General features: G+C 39.8%; 1 protein-coding gene across 2 annotated transcripts; it reads right to left on the bottom strand.

Annotated features, from left to right (window-relative positions):
* Positions 1–1915: 1915 nt before the first annotated feature.
* LOC140246055 (uncharacterized) lies at positions 1916–13866 on the bottom strand. Of its 2 annotated transcripts, none has more exons than XM_072325499.1 (8): positions 13619–13866; positions 9413–10276; positions 8822–8889; positions 8064–8237; positions 5497–5690; positions 4921–5009; positions 4150–4224; positions 1916–2876 (listed from the first exon to the last, which is right to left on the bottom strand). In XM_072325499.1, exons 2-8 carry the CDS (start codon positions 10235–10237, stop codon positions 2700–2702), a joined length of 1602 nt encoding a protein of 533 aa, XP_072181600.1. In that variant the 5' UTR covers positions 10238–10276; positions 13619–13866; the 3' UTR covers positions 1916–2699. The 2 variants fall into 2 exon arrangements, with proteins under 2 accessions (XP_072181600.1, XP_072181601.1); XM_072325500.1 differs by having other exon boundaries at positions 13650–13866.
* Positions 13867–13987: the final 121 nt, after the last annotated feature.

The following is a 13987-nucleotide window of genomic DNA, read 5'->3' as shown; positions in this document are numbered from 1 at the left end:
GAATTAAATGATCTAAATGATGCATTGTACTGAAAACTGTTTTTGACCCTTTATTGTCCCCGCCGAACGAGTTCAAGCGGGGGACTATGAAACGGGCTCCGTACGTGTGTGTGTGTCCGTCCATGTGTGCGTCCGTGTGTGATCAAAATCTTCAATTTGCTACTTTTCTGTCATTTATGAGCCAATTTTGATTCTGTTTGCTTTATATGATAGCACTACATGGGAGCTTTGAAACTTCTACACAGAATTTCAGTCGTGACCTTTGACCTATATTGTACATTTTGCTACAAAATGCTACTCCTTCGCCATTTCTAACCCGATTTCGATTCCGTTTGCTTTATGTGATGGCACTAGATGAGGGCTTCAAAACTTCTACACAGAATTTTGACCTTTGACGCCTTTGACCTTTGACCTGTATTGTACATTTTGCTACAAAATGCTACTCCTTCGCCATTTCTTACCCGATTTCGATTCCGTTTGCTTTATGTGATGGCACTAGGTGAGGGCTTCAAAACTTCTATACAGAATTTTGATCTTTGACTTCTTTGACCTTTGACCTTGATTTTTGACCTATATTGTACATTTTGCTACAAAATGCTACTTCCAGCGGGGACATATATTACGCACCGCATAATTTCTATTTTTCCTTGTTTTGGTTTGTTCCTGTGAGGTTGAATTAAGGGTTTCATCTATTTTTGTACAAACATAACAGATTACTCCCATTATAATGAACATGGTTATAACGAAACTCTCATTACAACAAAGTAAAGACAGGTCTAAAAATCATCATCTACATATCTTTATAAAAGATACTTTATTGTTCGGCTATAATGAAATTTCTATATAACGAAAGAAAGCTACTGGCTGCAAGGACTTCATTATAATGGGAGTCACCTGTATAATGTTGGCATTGTATGGTAAACTATTCGCATTTCAAACACAGATCGACTGTAATGAATATCAATATTACATGAAGCATGCAGCATACACACATAAACACATTCAAACTGTGGACCTAACCAGCAAGAGTATGTGGTATGACATGATGTATCAGTGTACTCAGTTTGATGACATTGTGGGACTGTGTATTTCAATTTTTACATAAGTTACTTTTTGTATGTTTCACCCTTCCAACAACCCCATTACCCGGTACATCTCCACAGCACTTGATTATATGGTAAATGAAAACATATTGGTCTCAATATCAACATTGAATTTAAGGGGTTTCTGTGTTGAGATAACAATAAAGGCATGATGTATTTGCCAAGTATTGTGCTTGTGCACACTTCCAACACTCACATACACAAGGATTTCTTCTCAAATTCATGGGCATGAATACAGTGTAAATTTGTTTGTCTCCAATAATCATGGATCAAAATGTGAGACATTTCAAAGGAGATATAGTCCTCAGGGGTGTATTAATCACAATGGGTATATCGCACTAAATCTCCTGAGTGTGTCTTTGTGTATCACACTGTGGATACTTGGATCTCTAAATTGTGTTGGTGTATCACACTAAGGACACATGAATCTCAAAATTGTCTTGTATTACACATCCTTTGTGTGTGTGTGTGTGTGTGTGTGTGTGTGTGTGTGTGTCAATAGGCACACTGGCATGCGAACACATGATCATAGTCTACTAAATGTGTACAGCCACTGTGGACAGTGCTTCATTGACAAATGTCTTTAGTAAAGCTGACGTATATTTCTGATAATCTGGTCAATGCTTCAAAGGCATTTACATGTACCAAAGTATACCCCCCCCCCCACCCAACCAAGACACACACACACACACACACACACACACACACACACACACACACACACACACACACACAAACATAGGTTACCACATTTAAAATAGTACACAGCCCAATAAGATCCAAAAGGGACACAATTTTCCTGCATATAGATGTACTGTTGAAATAAAGCTCATCAATTCAATTTATTCTCATTTCTCTCAAGCAAGTCCTGAATGAAATCAATTGCAAAGTGACCATCAGAAGATGACATGGTTAAGGATTAGGCCTACTAGATATGAGAATATAACATACTAAAAAAAAATGAAAACCAAAACTGTTATCAAGTATCCTGCAACAGGTGGATGGGAATATACAGTTAAACATTAACAAAAGGCATTAAAAAAATGAATACAGTGGACTCCCGTTATAACGAAGTCCTCGGGACCGGCAGTTTTCTTTCGTTATAACGAAATTTCGTTATAACCGAATGAATAAACAATAAAAATACATAGAGTTGATAATGTTGCGGCCCTAAATTTTATTTCGTTGTAACCGGAATTTCGTTATAACCGTGTTCGTTATAACGGGAGTGCACTGTATCACACCTTTTTGGACCAACACGAGACATGTGTGACTGTAGTAAGCTTAGAATATATTTTTCAATGCTAAATATTGAATGAAACATGCTCATATCATGGATCTTCTCATCAACACATTTTGAATCATTTGATGCGTCTTTGCTTAACACCTTAGGATATTTTCCTCCTCAAGGATGGGATCCTGGTCACATCTACTGGACGTTGCTATGTCTGGCAAGGCTCAGCACATCCATGAGTCATTACAAACAGCCAGTCAGGGAATGGTCTGCACAAACACAGGACTTCATCAGAGAAAGTTCACTATAAGCAGCTTAAGAGTTGGTAGTAATCCTTATAGGGATTGCCAGCTGGGGTGGGGCTATGATCCTTTCTTATCTTTTTTACCCCTCTGTTTCAGAGATTTCTCCCAGGCGACCCGGTGTAGGGTGTACAACCTCATGGCTGTCCGTGCATCCACCACAGAGCTGTGTTCCCCCTCCTGGATGGTCACCCCAAGAACAGTCTTGGCTAGCTTCTTCAGACCGGGACGTTTTGTCTGACAAGACAAAATTAGAAAACGGCATGACATACGCCCACCACTTAAAAGCTGATTGAGAGACGCCTGGCAGATCTTTTTTTTTCCCCAGGCAAAACTGAAATTATGCACAAGTCTGGTGAATAATTAGGAGAAGTTGGAAATTAATGACAAATATGAGACTTTTTTAATCTCTTAAGTCATCAAACAATACATCCAAAGTCACCTATACATATAGTGTATTTTTGCATTGGTTTTGTGAATGTTCTCATTAAAAATAGCATAACTTCTTCTGGGTAATTCTCTTAAGTACAATGACACCACATAAACGCACAATTACAACCAACAAGCATTGAACACAGTGTGATATCTGGGGCGGATCCAGGAATTCTGTAAAGGGAAGGCGCCTTTGCAAAATTAAAGGGGGGTGCACGCCCCTCCCCCCATTTTGTTCTTTTTACTTCTTTTGTTTTAACCAAAAATAAAGAGGGGGTGTGCGCCCGGTGCGCCCCCCTCTGGATCCGCCACTGGATATACATTACAGAAATGTCATTTGTAATCAGGGTGAAAGATTTATATTCCCAGCACATTGTTCTGGCAGACATGCTGAAACAAGTTTACACAGCTTCTTTTTCAATCATTAGCAGTTTACTCCTAAAATGCTCATGCAATACATTTATTTCAATGTACTCAGCTGTCGTGCAGCAAAGTTTCATCATTAGAGAACATGTACCACAAGCTGTATTATCATGTAAGCGAAATGCAATAGTGACTGTCCATCTCATAATGAAATCCCAAATCATCTTCACATAAAAAGATGAAGAGACAGATAAGTGGGCAGAGGCTGGATAGAAAAAGAGACACATGTAGATAAGTAGACACATAGGCCGCATTTGTGCGCTCAAAAGCGAACCAAAGCGAACCGATCTGATGCGTACCGTACCGTGCTATGCCAAAATTTGAGCATTCGAGTGCTCTGTGGAGAAAATGTTCCTCAGGAGTTATTTTTAGAGGAGGTCACACATTTTGTAGTAACAGGGTTATTCACCTGATGCCCTTCACCTACTTACAGATGTCCCCAACAAGGGAATATAGTCTTTGCATTGTGACGCATGTGCGTGTTACTTGCATTCTTCTCATGCCAACTTTTGGTACACTTTTGGAGCACATCGGGAAGTGGTACACTTTGGGCTCAGTATAGTATAGTACACTTTAGGAGAGTGCTCAAATGCACCCATAGACAGTTATACATACATACACAGAGAACTGAATGAAAAACCTTTCTAGAACTCACCTTCATGATCTCTCTGAAGTGAGGATAGGTAGCAGTGTCCCTGATCAGTCGACGAGGATGACCAAGAAATAGTACCTGACAGCGTCATGAAGCAAATCATAAACATCGTGATGGAAAGAAACAACAGTTTACACAGCAAGGTCATGTCATTGCTGCAGTAAGTCTAAAGAGCTTTTGGTGACATTCAGGGAGAATTCAATGTCCAAGGTTGGGTGCTTGCAATCATCTTAGAAAACAGTGCAATTACCATTTTCATGTTATATTTAAAGGCAGAACGAGTAACATTACCAACCAAATGCAACATGACCATTACCTCATAGTCCAGACAGGCAAGACATTAAAGTGTACCCAGAAAGCCTATCACATGCAGACAGGATTTGGTCTAGAAACCAGAACATTTTATAATAACTACTGTACATATACACTAAACTATCACAATTTTCACAAGGTCTGTATGCATTCATTAAAACTGCCCCATGTTTGCTGCTGACCATATCTGTATGGAGAATAATATGCAGTTGCTAAGAGACATTTTGTTCTGGCTCATCTTTGAACTTGGGTCACACTCAAGAAAATACAAATTAATATTCACACACAGTACTGTAAGGTAACTGACCGTGTAATAATTTTGGTCCCTAGTGCCAACTCAAAAGAAAGTTAACTGTGCATTTCATGCTGTACTATTCAAATGAGCTTTGCTCATGAGCCAAGCACCTCCTCACATTACCATGGCAACCTAGGGATGAAAAGCTGGAGATGCAATTTCCTCACCTTCATGTCATTCTTCAAGGCATGTCCGACTAAGACTCGGTCCTTCATGATTGCTGCAACTTCCTTCTGTACAGTCAGAAACTCTTCAGCTGATAAACAATGAGATAAATGACAAACATCAACACACCATGTAAATAACATAAGAGCCTGGTTTCATCAAACCCTTATGACTACAAACTGCATTTACATTTATCAATTTGCTGCATGTTCAGTTCAAAATAGCAATATAAAGTGAAAAAAAAATCACTGAAGAAAATAAAAAAATAGTTTATTTTCAATAGATGGAAGGAGAGTTTAATTGTCTGATTTCCTTTAGCAATTGCAATATAAGCTTGAAGTTCTGCTTTTTATTCTGGTCTGGTCTAGAAATATGGATCTGAAACATTTACGACTGAAAGGAAGCAAACTACTGAAAAATGTATATAATTTTGTTTTCTTGAACACACATAATGTTTTAAGTACTATGTACATAATTAAAAAAACAAAAATGCCAAATTGTCTGCACAAAGTCTTGTCTGAGCATGAAGACTGTGAATTAAGGGATGCCTTTAGGCAGAAAACTTTACATAATCGTACCTTTAGCCAAGTTGACTGGTCTGACACCACTGACCGCTGTCCTGTAGTCAGTGACCTTCTCCCTGGGCTTGACAAATTTGTCATAGATGCACTGACCATACTGGTTGACCATGGACACCCGGGCAAGAATGCTGTCCTTTCCCATGTGACCGACGCCCACCATCTCACAGTCCAGCCCAACACACTTTGTGATCCTGTCCAGCGAGAAAATAGAACCATGACCCAGACATGCAGATATAATCTAATCAACAAGTATTCTTCAGTAACATCACACTTTGATGATTCAAATGATTTACTCTATACTTAATTTCTGACATTTCTAATGATTTCTGTCAAACATTATCCACTAGTTTTACTTTTTCAAGAGTTACACCAAGCATTTTAATATCAATGATCAATTTCATTAAATTCATTGCCATTAATCATTAGATATTAATAATTGCCATTACAATGTACCTTATTGAAACCTATGATAAAATTGTGTTTCAATCTTCATTCATTCCTGTCATAGCAGAAGTCTTTAGAACTGATTATGTTTCTACATGGGTAAACATTGCAGTGGTTAAAGTTTTTAAAATAAAACAATTAAACTTGAATATAGCTAATCTCAACTGGTTGAAGGCCATTTGTAAAATTTGACAACGGAATAACACTAGTTTTCACATTCAATTTCTTTCTTACACATGACAGATACCCAGTTTATCATACTCACATTTAGGAGGGTAAATCACTATTTCATTGTGCAATAATTGAACATTACCAATGTTTGCTTTTTCTGAACATGGTATGCATGTAAGTCTTGAGCAATCCTGTTTCTCTTTCATTTTCTTTATTTTCTGGGGGGGGGGAAGGGGTTCAAGGGTGCTGCGAGTAGAACTTGGTAAAATCTGAATTATTAGATACTATATATAGTTACAAGGGTGCTTCAAATCAAAGTCAAATACTTTTTTCTTCTCATTTGGCAGAAAATTTCTTGGTGGCTACTGCAGGCATATATTTATTCGAGATTGCTTTAAGCCTTTACATGCCCAGGTACTGAGCTGAACCTGCCACACTTTTTCATCAGCATTGAGTAATTCCATGCAATACCTGTCAGTTCAATTTGAGATGGTGGTTTACAGGTATGAGCGGTATTGAGGCTATGTCCCGGAGATAGAATGGATTACTAAATAGGTGGGTGCTGCCTCTTGAGACTTGCTCAGTAAGTCATAGATGAATTGAACAGAGAAGAGACTTGTGAGACATTGGTCATTCCCCTGTGGAGGTCAGCTCTTTTCTGGGGCCCGTTGCATAAAAGTTACTATTATGGTAACTTTGCCATGCAATGGTAACTACCATGGCAACAATACTCAGTAGCCAATCAAAATTAAGAATTCCATGGAAGTTGCCATTGGATGGCAAAGTTACCATAATAGTAACTTTTATGCAACGGGCCCCAGGTCTATATTTAGGACAGCTAAAAGTTAAGACAATTTATCAATGACTGGGAGGTCATTTCTTGTCAGTTTGTGATGAGGAGAAAAGGAAGTGATGGCATCTGCATGGACACTAATAATAATTTCATGCTAATTGCTTTGAAGATGAAATTTTAAAGCCCTATCTATTGTCATGTTAGGTCTAGGCATCAAGACAGCCATTTGCGATGTGGTGGATGATACTAGAGTGCGATTAAAAAAAAGTTATACAAGATGGCAGTGACATGGTGGAGCAGTTGGTTGAGGCTAGGAGCAACAACACGATAAAGAAAGTACTTTTTGGCGTTCCTAGAGTGGGAGGCCTTCCTCAAAATAGAAGGAGGTAACGCTATACCAGCAGAACCAATTCACGTGACAGCCTCCATATCCAGCATAAAGACAGAGCTTCATTGAGCATAATTCAGGCAGCTATATACACAGTAAAGTAGGCTTGAGGCATCAAAGAGTTGTCTGACCTGACCGATCTGACCGTTCATGAAGAACCTTCTGGAGGGCATAAAGAGGCGCCCGTCAAAAGCCATCGAGAGGAGAGACATCCTTACTTTGGAACAAATCATTCAACTGTGCCAGAAGCATGACGGATTGGAAAATCTTATGGTATTGAGAGATCCTGCACACATGATTCTTAGTTTCTCTGGCTCACTGAGATAAGACAAGATGAAGTCATTGAGAGCATCAAACATCTTTTATGTTGATCATGTTGTCTTTGCAGCTGGACAAAATCGAGACAGATCAGTATCATAAGGGTAGCACAGTGTTAATCAGCAAAGGCGAATCAAGCACTTGTCCTTTGAAAGCAACGAGAAACATGAATAAATCTGGTATCGCTCTGGGTTTTAATCAGTTAGACCAGTGCTCTGTACAAAAGGGGAGCAGAGTCTTGTGAAAAGAGATACACGGTTCAGTTACACAAGAACACGAGAGACAGTTGTAGGTAGATTAAAGGAAGCATCTGGTCAAATAAAGTTAGGGCTGCACTCACCGAGGACAGAGGGTGCTAGTGTTGTAGTGGCATTATCTGAACACTCATGCAAGATTGGTCAGGATACATGGCGACAACTGGAATTACTCAAAAGGTAACCTGTTACTTACTCATTAGACATGATATCAGTTCCTTCAGCTCCAGCCTCCCCATCTCTACCTCCTCCTCCCCCTTCTCGGTCTCCTCCTTCAACTCCTCCTTTCCCTTCTGGAGTAATATTCTCTTCCTCTAGTAGGGCTGGGTCCACATCATCAAACCAGATCTTGCTCTCCTCTTTTTTTGACCTGCCACAGAGAGAAAAAACCTCCCAATTCACATCAATTCAGTTCAATTCTCTTCAGCTGGTGAAAGCATGTATGCTACAACATACAACTGTACATATCCATGCTGTGATGATGGAAACCATGTAGCATTACTGCATACCTGGTACCCATAAAATATGCTGTGTGAAAATTACACTGTAGTGTCACCACTACAAATACAACTAATGATCATAATATTAACCCATTGAAGAGGAGTCCAAAGAATACTCGGGCAGGTGTCTATGGGAAATGCATGTTATAGCAAAATCATTCTGTCCCCAACGGGTTAACTGGTAATTATTCACCCTCTGTTTTGACTATCAGTATATATTGTTTTGAGGCGGATTATTTCTCCCTTCCCATGCCTATTTGGCTCAAACACATGAAACTTTTGGTTTTGTTTTCTTTTGTTTCGTTTGTTTTCTTAAGTGAAGAGTACCAGTACGTGCATCATATATTTCAAATGATAATAATGGCCATCTTTTACCTTAACTTAAAAAATGAAAGAAGTTGGAGGAGACAATAATGCATCAATGTAACTAAAGCAGCTCAAAAGAAAAACTTACTTGTCATCTGATAAGTCCTTCTTTCTTCTGCCTGGCTTGTGCTTCTTGGGAGCAGATGACTTCAGCTTCTGAAACACCAAAATGTACATTGCTGGCATCAGTAATACAGTAATCACAGGCAACATGCTCAAAAAAATTCCTCATAAAAAGTAATTCTTGCATTAGCAGTATGATAAACTCACTACAGTCAGACATGAAATATTACACTTGAGAAATCAGAAAAATTCTTCACATTAATTTTTTTCTTTATTAGTTTTACAGAATGCTTCGCCACTTGAGTTTTTATATTTCACAGACATTTACACTTACTGTACATTAAATACAACACGGCATACCCCCTCACAAAGCCAATTTTCTTTTCCACTGAAGCTAATTGGGTACTTTATCAACATCCTCTTAATTGGTTTTCTATAGTTTTGCAATGTATGTGGAATACATGATCTCCAAGTTTATTCTTTAAATTTTTCCATGGTTTGAGAATTCACATATCTTAAAATTCACACGACTGTAAAAGTGTGAACATAATTTATTGGTGTCAAGCAACTACAGAGTAACGTAACATGAGAGGATTCAATGACACCACATGGTTACCGTGAGAAGTGTCTTCCAGTTGGTTGCCACATCTTGAGGCTGGCTTGGAGGCAGGGGCGTCTCGGTCCCAGACGACATGCCTGAATCAAGACTATCGGCTTCAACTTTGGGACACTTCCTGCTTTCGCTCTCATCATGCTTTGCCTTCCTCTTTGTTCCCTTCTTCTGAGTTTTTCTCCTCTTGAGTTCAGATGTCCCTTGACAAGGGCCGGTACTGTCTCCAACAGAGCCACGAGCTGCTATTTTTCCTCTCGACTTCTGAAAATCACTATCTTTATTACATTTTACCATCCTGCTACTATTGTCCTCCTCCTGGTTTGATTTGTGCTGTTTTGGCCTTTCAGAGTCTGCATGTGAACTATTTTTCAAAGCTTTTCCCACCTTCTCCTTCTCTTTTCGCTGCATAATCCTGAGTTTCCTTTTTTCCTTCTTTTTCCTTTGCTTTGCCTTTTTAGAATCAGTTTCAACTGTGCCTGTGGCATTTTGAGAATGGTTCAAGTTTTCTAACTTGGCATTGATATTCTTTTTCTGAGGCTTCCCACTAAGAACATGATTCTCATTCAAAATTCCAGTAACTGCAGGGTTAACCTTTGCCACACCTTGTATCTGATGTTCACGATTGGCTTGCTGCAGCAACTTTTTATTCTGCTTTCGTTGCTTTTTTCGCTGTTGCATTTTGGTGTTGTCACTTCCATCAAGTTCAGGCTTTTCTTCTGATATCTGTGTACTAGGTTTCACTGTAAATTTTGTCCCCGTGCTCTTCTTTTTCAGAAAATATACCCATGATTTCTGCTTTTTCTTGCCTGGTTTCTGGGATGATTTCATGATGTCTGATCAAGCTTCTTACTGCCTCTGATCTGGGTTCTGCAAAATGAAAACAGTTGAAACAATTAATATACAACTTTCAAATCAATAATAACAAAGAGACATTCCAAAAGCAAACATGTGGGTTATCTTACTGTACACTGTTGAAAGCACATGCAGCACACACACACAAACACACACACAATATGCAATAATGGTTGCAAATTGATCTGTCCTGGAACTTGAATGTGGCAGACTGCAGAAACACATACATAGAACTTGTGTACAAAAATATGACATATGGATATGGGACAGAATAATAATTGGATATAGATCTATATCTTAATACAAAATAATAATCATGAGGCATCTATTAGTTTGGCAGGTGCATGCGCATGCAGGGCAGGGCAGCGCAGCACAGCCAACAACCTCTGCAGACTAAGATATGATACATTGTAGGCCTAATTACACTGACATTTTGTTGATAGAGCATGAGCACTGGGAGTTGATGCAATCCCACTGATGGCTTGCACACACGGGGGAAATATTATTAATTCGGGGTGGGGACAGAGAATAATTCATATAGTGTACAATTGTATTTTTGTTAAAGATTGGTTATATTTGCACATACCAAGTACCAAGTAGCCTCTCGTAGAATGCAAAACCAAGTCAGTCAAGTGTTTAAGTATTACAACATGCATTTCATTTAACATGTTTAAAAACCTTTCCCAGTGGCTGCGGATCCAGAGGGGGGTGCACCTGGCGCACATCAGCTCTTTATTTTATGTTAAAACAATCAGAATTAATAAGAAAAAAAGATGGGGGGGGGGGAATGTGCGCCCCCTTTAACTTTGAAAAGGTACCTCCCCTGGATCCCCTCTACGGAATTCCTGGATTCGCCCCTGCTTCCTCCTCATTTTGAACAAGGAAAAATGAATTCGAATTCTTTGGAATTCCAGTAGGTTGCCTAAACTGCTAAAAAGTAAAATCCACACCTATCCCAATTTTTACACAGATCTAGGGGTTTAGGGCTAGGCCTATATCAAAATACCAAGAATAATAAGATGTCAGCCAAATTGTGATATCGGTCCCCTCGCATTCTGCGTGTGCGTCTGCGGCCTCCACTATGTGCAGAGTCTATGAAGGTTGAAAGAAGTCCCTGGCTATGACGAAATGAATGGCAGTGAATGGAGTGGTTCCTGCCTGGTAGACAAGATGTCTGATAAAAGTTTACTCTTGACTTAATCATTAATATAAGTTTACTTTAGTAACTATGACCAAATGGCAATATGACTATTGAATAATGTTACGTTATCATGGTTATGACATTTATGTAAATCTAAGTAGGGGCCAGACTATTCAAACTAACTTTGTTTAGTCTAGACCCTATCAGTATTAGTACTCTAGCAGGTGCAATTTTATAATAATATAATCTGTAGTGGTGGGCATACATAGGCGCCGGAAGTGGGGGGGCAGGGGGGGCGGCCGCCCCCCCAATCCAAAAAGTGGGGGGGCAAAACGCATTTTTGCCCCCCCAAAAAGCCCCCCCCCCCCGAAAAAAAAAAAATAATAATAATACAGATAAATGAATAAACAAAGAAAATAAGATGAATAATATGTATATATATGAATAAAAGGGAAAAAATATGGCTACAAACGGCAGCTTTTGGACTGTAAAATGTCAAAATTTTCAAGCTCGCTCGCTTCGCTCGCTCGCATCCAGCAGTTGAGCCCGGTGCGCCTCCCCCTTAATTTCTAAAGCGAAAAACATAGCTACGACGGCAGTTGTTGGACTCTAGAATGTCAAAATTTTCAAGCTCGCTCGCTTCGCTCGCTCGCATTGAATCGTTATGCCATTCTCCTAATGTTGCTGACTGTAATTGCCAGTAGTTGTGCCCGATGCCCCCAACCCTTAATTTCCAAAGCGAAAGATAAATATAGCTACAAACGGGAGTTTTGGGACTGTAAAATGTCAAAATTTTCAAGCTCGCTCGCTTCGCTCGCTCGCATTGAATCGTTATGCCACTCTCCTAATGTTGCTGACAGTAATTGCCAGCAGTTGCGCCATATGCCCCCCCCCCCCTTAATTTCCAAAGCGAAAGGTATAGTTACAAACAGGAGTTTGGGGACTTTAACATGTCAAAATTTTCAAGCTCGCTCGCTTCGCTCGCTCGCATTGAATCGTTATGCCACTCTCCTAACGTTGCTGCCAGTAATTGCCAGCAGTTGCGCCCGATGCCCCCCCCCTTAATTTCCAAAGCGAAAGATATGCCTACAAACGGGAGTTTTTGGACTGTAAAATGTCAAAATTCTCAAGCTCGCTCGCTTTGCTCGCTGGCATTGAATCGTTATGCCATTCTCCTAATGTTGCTGCCAGTAATTGCCAGCAGTTGCGCCCGATCCGCCGCCCCATTAATTTCCAAAGTGAAAGATATAGCTACAAACCCCAGTTTTGGGACTGTAGAATGTCAAAATTTTCAAGCTTGCTCGCTTCGCTCGCTCGCATTGAATCGTTATGCCATTCTTCTAATGTTGCTGCCAATAATTGCCAGCAGTTGCGCCCGATGCGCCCCCATTTATTTCCAAAGCGAAATTAGCTACAATTAAAACTCCAGTTTTGGAACTGTAGAATATCAAAATTTTCAAGCTCGCTCGCTTCGCTCGCTCGCATTTTATTGTTATTGCATTCACCTTATGTTGCTAACAGTATATAATTTGTCGATCGTTTCACACCGTCATTCCATAATCCATGTAAGGAAAACTTACAATGTTCCTCAATGACTGCGTTGTTGAATGTATCACATTCCGTAATGTATTGTAGTCCCATTATTGCTCACGCACACACGCACAAGCATACAGACCGTCAAAATTACTTATGGTTCCCCCCATGTTTCGACCCACCGTACGCCACTTTACATATATATATATATATATATATATATATATATTATATATATATATATATATATATATATATATATATATATATACATAATAGATGTGTGTGCGTGTGTGTGTGTGTGTATGTGTATATTGTGTAACATATGCATGGTCTAATCTTGAGCCCCCTAAAATGTTTGCCCCCCCAATCCAAAACTGCTTCCGGCGCGCCTGGTGGTGGGTCATGGTCGGTAATGCAATAAATGGCATGCCTTGCCGTAATTGCCCTCCTTCAAAAATAATGAGGGTGAATTTAGATAATTTAGTGGTCTAGGCCTACATTAAAACCTCAGGGTGAGTCTTAACGGACAAGGATTGATTTTACTATTCATTCAGCAGCAGTCCACTACGAGCTACGGTGCAGTCCGTGCCCCATGCCCAGCCAGTGCAGTGGTCATTCCCCATTTTGTATTTTGGATTATTGTATTGAAATATTGTGGATAGTGCCATCGATTCACTTACGCGAATTTAAGCGTATCGGACTAATACGCACGTGTTAAATCCCCGTTGCGATGCCCACTACCCTCAGATGTATGATGGTTACAATGATGGTAGGAACCCAAGTCGCACATCGGCACGTCTTTGAATTCTGTGTATGGCTTATCGGCATATCCACCGTTTGTGGCAATTTTCCTGCTTCTCAGTCCATGTTTCTCACTATTTATACAGCACCTGTCGTGTTTAAACTTTCTGTTGCAATGTTGCGTTGTGCTGTCATGCCTGCACCACCGTACCGTACCGCAGCTGCATGCGTCGCACGCACGGTGGCCCCGCTTTCAACAACTGAATGCGCCATATGCGGCATGCACGTGTTATCAAAGATCCTATTTA

This window comes from Diadema setosum, chromosome 2 (genome assembly GCF_964275005.1).
Source record: "Diadema setosum chromosome 2, eeDiaSeto1, whole genome shotgun sequence".
NCBI classification, from domain to species: domain Eukaryota; kingdom Metazoa; phylum Echinodermata; class Echinoidea; order Diadematoida; family Diadematidae; genus Diadema; species Diadema setosum.
Note: the sequence above shows the minus strand (reverse complement) of the source record. Positions and strands in the feature narration are given on the sequence as shown.

Coding starts and splice junctions, on each gene's coding strand:
- LOC140246055 (XM_072325499.1), bottom strand. CDS start 10,237: ATGAAATCATCCCAGAAACCAGGCAAGAAAAAGCAGAAATCATGGGTA. Junction 8,238..8,821: donor AAGGACTTATCAGATGACAA/GTAAGTTTTTCT, acceptor TCTCTGTGGCAG/GTCAAAAAAAGAGGAGAGCA. Junction 5,010..5,496: donor ACCAGTCAACTTGGCTAAAG/GTACGATTATGT, acceptor ATTGTTTATCAG/CTGAAGAGTTTCTGACTGTA.